General features: G+C 39.7%; 2 protein-coding genes across 2 annotated transcripts; one reads left to right on the top strand and one right to left on the bottom strand.

The window, feature by feature from the left end:
• The first annotated feature begins 1,512 nt into the window (after positions 1-1,512).
• LOC308088334 (uncharacterized protein) lies at positions 1,513-3,127 on the top strand. Its single transcript, XM_080432741.1, has 3 exons — positions 1,513-1,606; positions 1,820-1,977; positions 2,464-3,127. Exons 1-3 carry the CDS (start codon positions 1,591-1,593, stop codon positions 2,926-2,928), a joined length of 639 nt encoding a protein of 212 aa, XP_080288867.1. The 5' UTR covers positions 1,513-1,590; the 3' UTR covers positions 2,929-3,127.
• Positions 3,128-4,497: 1,370 nt separating this feature from the next.
• spring1 (SREBF pathway regulator in golgi 1) lies at positions 4,498-9,961 on the bottom strand. The gene is made up of 5 exons (XM_080432393.1): positions 8,958-9,961; positions 8,338-8,494; positions 7,507-7,658; positions 6,488-6,601; positions 4,498-5,077 (listed from the first exon to the last, which is right to left on the bottom strand). Exons 1-5 carry the CDS (start codon positions 9,051-9,053, stop codon positions 4,994-4,996), a joined length of 603 nt encoding a protein of 200 aa, XP_080288519.1. The 5' UTR covers positions 9,054-9,961; the 3' UTR covers positions 4,498-4,993.
• Positions 9,962-10,598: the final 637 nt, after the last annotated feature.

The following is a 10,598-nucleotide window of genomic DNA, read 5'->3' as shown; positions in this document are numbered from 1 at the left end:
CTTTAACCCTATTTTCTCTTGGGCTATGCATAAACAGTTGATCTAGAAGCTCATGTGACGCCATGCGATGTGCTGTGAGCTTGTACAGCTGCTTTTTAAAACATTTATTTTGGAAAAGTCTTGAAGAAAATTTTGAAAATATTTAGAAATTGTTAAACACAAATCTTCTTTTATGGGGGTCCCTGGCACAAAATAATTTCCAACGGAGGTCCGCACTGCATGTAGCATCTTCAATATCTGCCACCTACAGCTCTGCCTTTTGTCTTTTCGTCAGTGCCACCGTTTGCAAGCCATATAGCATGGCTGGTCTCACAAACATAGTTAACCCCAGGTATTTTAAACTCCTTCACCTCTTTGCCACCTCTCCTCCTTGTATCCTCACTGGTCCACTGTCCTCCCTCTTGTTCACGCACACATACTGTACAGTATTCTGTCTTACTCCTGCTAACTTGCATTCCTCTTCTCTCCACACTCTCTTCAACCTATTCCCTCCTCTCACTACATATCACAATGTTACCTGCGAACTTCATAGTCCACGGTGCCTCCCGCCTGTCCTCATCTGTCAACCTGTCCATTACCAATGCGAACAATGTAAGCCCACTTCCACCGTGAACCCAATCCTGCAGGGGGTTCAGTTTCAGCTTCACCCAGCTGGTGGCTGCTCAGATGGTCATGATACCCACTAAGCTACTGCCGCCACGTGGCGTTATTATTATCAACAGTAGAATCTCAACAAAATGAAACCTTTCACAGTTTATCATTTATAAAATACATGTTCAATGATTCTCATTTACTTTACTTTATTGGACATACCATCTGCCACATAAAATACATAGAATTATAATGCAATGACAGACATGAAGTGAACACCAAAAACAGGTCCAGACATGTTTTTGGTGACACATTCAGTACATTCAAATACATGTAACACAGCCCATCATATAGCACCCTCCTTGTTTAGAAGATACACTGTTGAAGGGATGAAAGAGTTCTTACACCTATTCAGGTATCTTTATGTTTATTTAATTGGAACCCCATGGGTCTACCTGATGACAGCAGTTTATATTCTGAGTACAGATCCTAAAGAGGGGCCAGTGATACTTTTCCTAGCATTCCCTTTCATTTATACATTTTTACTCTTCGTATTCTTTGTATTTGTTTCAAGATATATTCTTTATTGGGATTGTAACTTCAAATTGTCACTTGTGGCTATAATCTTTTATTTACTCATTTATTTATTTGTTTTGCTACAGTATCTGTTTGAGTTTGCAACACCAAAACATTTGTTCTCTTTTTTTTTTATGTGAACATTTTAAATGCAATTGACATGACACAGAAATGACGTGCAAGGCATATAATAATTTGATCTTTATCACTTTGAAGAGTGTGGTTTTTTTTTTTTAACCAAAGGATACAGATATGAAGGAAGTCATCATTTGAGACACCTCCTCTATGAGTCTTTCTGAATATATATAAATGCATCTTGTGTGATTTGGATATAGTCACTGGATATAGTCACACACTGCAAAGGTTATCTGACATTGCTTTAAAAAATATTTGACAACTGTGCACTTGTTCTCGTCTTTCAGAATGAAGTACAATTCAGGTACAGTTAACAATACTTGGTTCATCATTTCAACCATTCAACAAAAACATTGTGACAGTCTGACATTTCTTAACAGCAGACCATATCTTTGAACCTTTACCAATACAGGATTACTATCTGTGTGCTTTCAGAGCGACACAAACACTCACATTTCTAATTTAAGTTTGAACGGTGAGCATTGCAAGCATTGTAACTGTGCTCACATCTCCTCAGGATTTCTCAAGGTGACATTTTTCTGGGTGCTGATTGTGAGACAAAGCATGGATGCCTCCCATGTGCCTTTGAGGCGTCATTTCATCGGTGATCCCTGCAGGCCCAAAGAGTTGACATTCCTTTCTGAAACTCTTGTCAGACAGAGTTTGACCCTCTTTGTAAGTATTTCTTTGCCTTATTAATGTAACGTTGCTTTTGCCTTTATAAGACTTCATCTCATGGTGTTTTAAAGCTATTTTCTTTCACACTTAACCCATTTCAGCAGAATAAGGCTTACATTTTACAGTACATTTTTAACTTCTAAAACAGTTGTGTTGTTGTTATTCATGGACTGAAATATGTTTTGGGTGTTTCATGACTTGGTTTTGAATTGGCAAATTGTTTTTATGGTGTAAAGACGAAGTGGGGTTTAGTGCAGATTTCTTCAACGAATAATAATAACCATAGTGGCTCCATATTGTGTGCTAAATACAGTATGCTTTGAGAAGGACGTGATCATGACATAATTTTTTTATGTTTAAGGAGTGGGTGAATAATTAAAGAATTATACAGTAATAATGGCATTTGGGTTTTGGCCCTATATCTTCTGCAGATTAATTGAATCAAATTCTACTTAATGACACGCTGTTTTTCTTTCCTTCCAGAATGAATGGAATGGAAACGATCTCCCTCCATGGTCCCCTGGCTTTCCTGAGCTCCGCACTCCCAGGAACTCATCTCAGACTGGGTCAAAAATTCAGTGTAGCCTGCTATTCATGACCCAAGCCCTGGTTGAAATCCTGAAGGAGCAGGAGGACGACATAAACCCCAAAGCCAACGACCTTCATGATAAGCTCAAAGAGGCTATTAAAAGGGTGAAAAGCCTCGCTGTCTGTCTGAAGGGAGTTCTTGGAGGGGAGTGCTCCCCAAGACCGCCCAGACCCAATATGCCAAATCACACCTTTGAGAAAAAACAGTGGGGACATACGCTATTGGTGGCATCTAGGGATTACCTGGCCTGGCTGCAGCATGAAATCACGCTTCAAAAGTCAAAGGTCAATATGAAACATCGCACACCTATCAAGCCGGCTCTTGTTAAATACTTTGAGGGGAGCGGTTATCTTTTGTAAGTCTGGAGCTGATGCAAACTTTAAATGCAATGTGTTATGCAGACATGGATATTGTTTTTTGGCAGTTTATCTATGTCAACATGAATAGCATTTTAAAGGCATTGGTCTATATGTACCACTTTACTACTGCATTTTTTGAATCAAAATGTATAATTGATTGATCTTTTTCACATCATGAAATTCAGTTCCATCATGTATTGCTTTGGATTTACATGTTTTTTAAGCTTTATACATTTTCTACATATTATTTTCTATTAAAAATAAATGATATTATATTTGATAACGAATTCTTCGTCCCATTCTTAATGCGATAGAGATTCATTATGTTCTAGCCTTTACTTTTGGCCTAATGCAGAATAAAAGCTTTAAACCCACGGTGCTTTATTCTTGCCCAGTTAACTATTGTACTGACAATATGAACCATGGCTTTGCTGATTTAATAGTTTATTTAGTGACAACAAGCTGCTCTCCAGTGACCGTAATTAATCAACTTGCCAACGAGGCAAAAATGAGAAGGAGTTCTAATAAATTTCCTAATTACAATACAGTTTGTTTTCTGTGCCTTCAGAATGATTAATTGTGCTGCTCTGACCATCCTTCCCATGTGATTGGTTTACTTTGCCTGAGGTATGAAATGCTGATAAGAATCATCTTCAGGGAGCCAACAGTTTGGACTCCAATCACTAAAGTCCATATTGCAATTTGTGGACAGATGGACAGTGCACAGTAAGGCAGATAAGGCTGTCAATCTCTGTCACATCAATGCAAGGGAAACAACTGCGCTGCAAACAAGACCGATGTGTGTGTGCCGTCTTTATTAAATTAAGTTTTCAATTCATATTCAGTGATAAAAGGTTTCATGATCCTACAGGAGGAGTTCCCAAAAATGTTCAGCTCGAGACCCAAAATATCAATTTAGTGTCTCCACGGAACCCCCCAAAAAAAACTTTATATATACATACAAAAAAAAGATGTATATAAAAAAAAAGGTTGGGTAAAAAAAAAAAGGGATATTACTACACGACCCATAATGCGACCTTATTTTGGGAAACAATGTTATACAGTAGCTTCGTACGTCATGAGTCATCGTTTTCGGAAATGTTTTCAGTTTGACTTGATAAAGACATTTTCCTATGTTGTCTTTTGATTCATCCTAGCATTACTGCCACTGATTTCATCATCTGTGATTTTTCTCAGTTCTGTGGTTAAGAAAGTGCACAGAAGCTGCCATGACATAAGACTTTGTTCTTTTTCAAATGTCTATCGCCTTTACCACATCAGTTTCATCATATCTGTTAAAGCTACTGGAAAGTTGGGTTGCTGCTCAAAATGGTCAGAATTGTTAGGTAATACTGTACAGTACCTAACATTTAAATTTAAAATCAGTTTTGCAAAACAACAAAGGCTTTTGAATCTTTTTGGAATTAGTTTAATTAAAGAAAATTGTATATTTATTTTACATTTCTAGTTACATTCGTTCATTATAATAATGAGAATTTCCACTGAAATTCCACATTATAGCGAATACTGTCTTAAACAATTAAAAAGCATAAAATATGAGCCAATTAATTTCACAGTTACTTTTATTAAATAGCTATTCCATATGCATGCGCTACACACATAAGTTATGATACATTCTTTTGCAGTTTAAAAATACCCAACGATACATAAAACATTATTGCCTTATGTCAGGGGTTAAAATGAAGCCTATTACATGATGGTTGGTATGAAGATAATTCCATTGGATGAGCTGCCTGCTAATGTAGACCTGATGATCATCACGGATGAAGTTATGAAGCATTTCTATGCACTTATGAAGTGTAAATAACAAAGTCACATACAGCATTTGTCCATTCTGAGGTTGCTATTGGAGGCATGGTTATCCAGCCTTATATATGTCACCGCAATTCAAGATTGTCCAAAATAGCAATTCAGACAGAGATGGAGAGGGCTTTGTTGTTTTGTTTTTCTCCAGGCACCATTAGTGGTCCCACATGTGCACTCTCTCTAGGACCACTGTTCTTCTTGTACTTCCTTAGTATGATAGGATGAGGATAGCAAACATTCATATAGGAAGGAGTTCTGGAGGGCTTTCTCCATAGCAGTACTTCGCCTGAGGATTTCGATAGGTGTTTTCATGTTGAACACTCTGAAGGAGAAATAAAGGATGGGAATACTTAAAAGGCAGGCAAATACATTCAAGAGTTATTCAAAGTGAACTTGTAATACACTACTTCTGGGATATTTAAGTCCTATCCGGTATCCACTTAAACCCTATATTTATATATACAGTATATACATTGACTGGAGTCTCCCAGGGGCCTTAACTAGGCCCTCTCCTTTTGTCCTAATCCAAATTTAAATGTATCTGGAATGCCTCAAGTGTAAGTAAGGAGGAGAAAACGTTATTTTTTTTGTTGCCTCTGTCTTTAAAAATGTATAAGATTAATAATGACAATCTCCAGCACTGACAGTGTCCAAAAACTTGTTTTATTGTGAAGAGAAGCAGCCTACAAAAAAATCAGCTAACTCACTTCATAAATAAACTCACAATTACCAGATTAATGGTAACTCGTTATTTTATGACTCAATGCCCCTCTAGTTATTTTAGACAAGTTAACAAAGTGGAATTTACATTGAAATATGTTTATTTGTATTCTTTTGCCATATGTATCGCAATATCTAAAATGCATGAGTTGCATAATTCTACCTGATACTGTATGTAGATCTGCAAATATATAAACTTCAATAGCTCCATTTATCACTCTACAATGATTAGGGTGAATTTAAAGGGTGAAATAACTTGGCCATTGTTCGATATTCTGGTTGACTCGACATGACATCTCTGTGAATGCAATATGTGCGTACAAGATCACCAAGAATTCATTAAATCACTGGTATTTATCAGATGGACTGACTCACTTAAACTATGTTTCTTGCAAAGTAGTCATGAAGAATGCAAATATTGCCAATTTTCATTTTATATACTGTATCAATAAGTGAAAGTCTTTTAATACTAAGTGACTGACTGACTCAACTTGCCTTAGCTATACTTAGCAAAGTCACTATTGCACATGTGTACAATGTGGTGTCAATGTTGAAGCAATATGTTGAGTAGGCCTGTCACAGTTATTACATAATCGCCTAATCGCAATTATTTGAGATAATCACAATTATTTTGCATAATCGTCATAATCGTTTCCATGTTGAAAAATGCTCATACAGAAGCAGAAACAGTTGATCTACAAGCTTAGATCGTAGATTGCGAGCTTGTAGATGAGCTATTTCCGTTTATTATATCATTATTATTATATCATTATTATTATATCATTTCTTTATATCTTTCAGTTATTTGTCATATCTGCCCCGTGCAATTTTCGATTACAAAGCCTAAAAGGCAAACAAATGTAATTTGTATTCATATGTTCCAATGTCCAATGCCAAAAACGCAATAAAATCGTTAATCGCAGTTATTTGTCCGACAATTAATCGTCAAGTTGTTTTATAGCCGTTTGAGCTGAGATGTCACAGTTGACCTCAGTCTAAACTCTAAACCTACTTGTGAGGACGTCCTGCACTTGGCCAGGCACAGTTCAAAATGGTCCTCCACTGCGGTGAACAGGTTCTGGAAGCCCTCAGCAGCACGGTTCAGGAAACGCTCCAGCAGAGGTTGCTGAGGAAGAGGAACAGAGATAAGAACGAGGCCTGTGAGTGTGAAATTAACATATTTTGACCCGAGGGCGATTTCTAAAAATGCCTTCTAAATCGTTTTTCTGAAAAACGTATGTTGTCGGGAAGAAACCTCTATCTCCATATTTGATTTTTTTTTGTTTGTAAATTAACACCCTACTTGATCATACTTGATCATACGTCACACTGAAAGCATCAAAAGTAACAGATCCGGCCCGGACTGCTGGCGTAGCGGTCCGGGCACCTAGGCTACGATGAAGCCTGACAGCGCATCGCGGGTTCCAGTACCGATCCCGAAAGCCTTCGCTGCGTGTCACTCCCCATCTTTCTCTCCCCATTTCCTGTCAGCCTACTGTCCTATCAATAATACAAAATAATAATAATAAAGGCCCAAAAAAAAAAAAAAAGCAGATATACAAGCTCGAAGCGTGGCGCGAAACGGCGCGTTTTGAGCTTGTAGATCTGCTACTTTTGAGGTTTCCATCCGACCGAGACGATGTCTAGCTAAAATCTATAAATGACATAGATGCTTTCTCGGTTTCAATGGGTTAAGGCACAGAATCTGATTTCAATCTGCGCTCGACTGTTTGTGCTCACATGCTAAGCCCACTGCCATGTGATGTTTTTAGGTGAAAGGTGTTGTCCATCGAGATTAGAATTTGAGTCATATCTCATCTTACATGGTAAAAGATAAGCACACAGCAGTTGCAATGTCTCAAGAAACTGTGCAAAATGCATCTGGGTACACAGTAAAATCCAGAGTGTTGATTTCACTCCAAGAGTGTACAAATGGAACCAAACAGGTTCATTTTGTTCCATTTGTACACACTCAGAGTCAAACTAACACTCAGAAGCCCCCGGGCAGAGTCCCGACATTATGTAGACTACCTTGTCAGGTTGGAGGCAGCAAGACACACAGTACTCGTAGATGTTGCAGCAGCCATTGGCCAGACAGCTTTTACAGATGTACTGCCTGGAGCTGGGAGCGTTCACGTTACAGCAGCCGTTCACCAGCAGATCCTTCCTCTCGCAGACATAACCTGTGAATCGTTAACAATGACCCAGATCAGTGGCTCTCTTTAAACATTTTAACAACACAAATCTTGTATGGGGGTCCCTGGCACAAACTCCTTTCAGATGGGGTTCCGCAGCCAATTACATGTCATTTTGGGGGTCCTTGACATGAAAGTCTGAGAACCACTCAGACCAAAAATCTTCACAAGGCTACACATATCTGTATGGTAGAGCCAGAGTAGAGACAGAATTTTGTGTTGGAGTTTGGAAGCGCTCGTGTTCAGTAACGCAACGCCCTGCTGCCTCCTGCATTATGTGCAATTTCGAAACAGGTGGCACGCAGGACCGTTGAGTGATTTCCAACGAGCGCTTCCAAACTCGAACACTTAGAAAGATTATCACCTGCCCAGGATTTATTGACAGAAAGTAGCTCATAACATGTCTATGGTGGATTTTTATGAAACAAAAACAGTCTACAAAGAGGATAATCCAAGCTTTCCGTACAGCTGCAATGTTGGTGAGTTTAACGCTGTTTAATACAATCAGATCGGACCTTTCTGTTTGGATGTATGGGCTGTCAAGGGTTGGTATTGCAACTCTAGTTGGCAGATATTAAAAATGGCATCTAAGAGTCGCTAGCGGCTAGGCAACACATATCTGTAAGGTAGAGCCAGGACTTCAATCCAGGCCTATCTCAGTGCTCACCAAGTTCATCCGTGAGCAGCGTCTTGCCCTGGATGGAGTTCCTGCACTGAGTGATCTGTCGGCTGCTGTTGCCCAGGTTGAAGCGGACCTTCCACGGGATGCGATGGTCCGGATCCCTCACCTCCAGGAGGGTGCGGTCCCGTATGGTTCGCTCCTCCTGCGCAAAACATACGACAGCAAATCATTTTATAACCTGCATCGCCCTGGATCACAGATTATAGCTCGACAGGCTCAGGGAGGTTTACCACAGCACTAGGGCACTAGGAACCGGATCCAGCATTGAGGAACCGGAATCGGTTCCATCACGTTTGGAACCGTTTCTGGAGCCGGTTTATCACACTGTTAGAGTTGGTATGTGGACTTCACGTCAATTACAATACCGGTGATTCTCAAACTTTTACATTTCAAGGACCATCATAACTCTGAGAGTGTACAAATGGAACCCAATGGACCTCAGAGTTACAGACCTGTTAGTGTCCATTTGGAACCCCCTATAGGAATCGTTAAAGGGAAACGTTAAGCAATCGGACCATTAAGGAACCAGAATCGTTAAAATCCTAAAGGATCCCATTCCCAACCCTAACCACGGCACAGCCGGGGCAACATTAGTTCCAAGTTACCTGTTTGAGTGTGCTAGTGAGGAAGTAGATGAGGGAAAGTCCAAAGACTACACCTAGGACCCAGCGCTTTCTTAGTAATCGGCGTAGAACCATCATGGCATGGTCTTCTTGGGGAGATGCCACCAGACCAGTGAGCTCTCAGTCCAACCCTCTATAGGTCTGAGCTCTGGGATGTATATGTAATACTGTCTGACAATACCTTACTATGTCTCAACCCCTCAGACGACAGCTAGCAGGGAGGCTAGCTGTCTTTATTAAAACACAAAGAGAACTCCCAGACACAAAGAGGCCAATGCATTCCAGTATTGAGGTTAGGACCTCTATGGAAACAAGTCCACTGGACTTTTTTTTTTTTGGGGGGGGTGATCCTTTTTTAGACTAAGTGTTTGACTGTGCTGTTTGCATTTCTGTCTAATAAAATATTCAATCAATCAATCCACTACTTCAGCTAACCCATTTTTGCACGTTTACTAGCAGCTGGCTGAGCAGATCATGCCTGTGAGACGCGTTGATGTGCAGCTACAGACATGAAATCACAATATGACTGATGCACATGCACGCTGCACTGACAGAACAGATGATGGGGTGTGCATTCCCTGTGCATTCCCTATGCATTAAAATAGATGATGAAATTCAGTATTTTCTGCACTGTTTGTTTTATTATTCTATGAATTTATTTTCTTTTCCAAAGCTGCTTGCAGATGGAAAACAAATGACAAATAAAGCAATCTTGAATATTGATGCAAGCAAGCTAACGGTTTATCAACCTAAAAAGGCTGCTTTGTTAGCCTATATAGCTAGCTGGCCCTGCTAGTTGTCTCACGTAGACGTCCATGGGATAATATTTTTAAACACTATGTTTTTTTTTATCAAACGCTCTTCTTGTGACTCTATAAGTGTAATAATAAAGTATATAAGGGTCCAACGTGGTGTGATCAGAGAGCGGCTGGTTTGGTTCGTTGGGTTGAATCCTCTCTGGAGCTGCTGTGACTGACATCCACCATCAAAACAGACTGCAAACCAGCGTTGCCAGATCGTGCGAGAGAAACAAGCAACCAGAGTCTAGGAAAACAAGCCCAAAAGAAGCCCTTTAAACATATTTAAAGGGCTTCACGCTTCAAGCTCACAACGCGTCGCGATGCGACCCGTTTTGAGCTTGTACATCTATTTTTTTTTTTTAATCTTGGAAGAAAATGTGAAAATAATTGGAATCATTTTGAAACTTTTAGGCTAACAACAAATCTTGTATGGGGGGTCCCTGGAATAACATATTTTCAAATGGGGGTCCGCAGACAAATACATATTAATTTGGGGGTCCTTGACTTGAAAATGTTTAAGAACCACTGGTTTAAACAACATTTAGGAAACAAGCCCAAATATGCACCTTACACTTTAGAAACAAAAACCCCAAAAAAACGCTACTCGCAACTAACCAATATTTTCATGCAACTTTGCAGAAAAAGAAGCCCAAAGTCGCTTATAATAAGCCGACATGGCAACACTGACTGCAAACACGGATGTGTTGTGATGGAAGGAGAGGCTCGCTGATTGGTGGACGGGCTGTCTGGTGACGTCACGCAGGAAGCTCTAGCTTCTTTTTTTTTATTGTCGGCGAGTCTTGTTCATCCCATGGCCCGAAAG

Source organism: Gymnoscopelus braueri (assembly GCF_963280865.1).
Source record: "Gymnoscopelus braueri genome assembly, chromosome: 7".
NCBI lineage: Eukaryota > Metazoa > Chordata > Actinopteri > Myctophiformes > Myctophidae > Gymnoscopelus > Gymnoscopelus braueri.
This window is presented reverse-complemented; position numbering and strand designations above follow the sequence as displayed.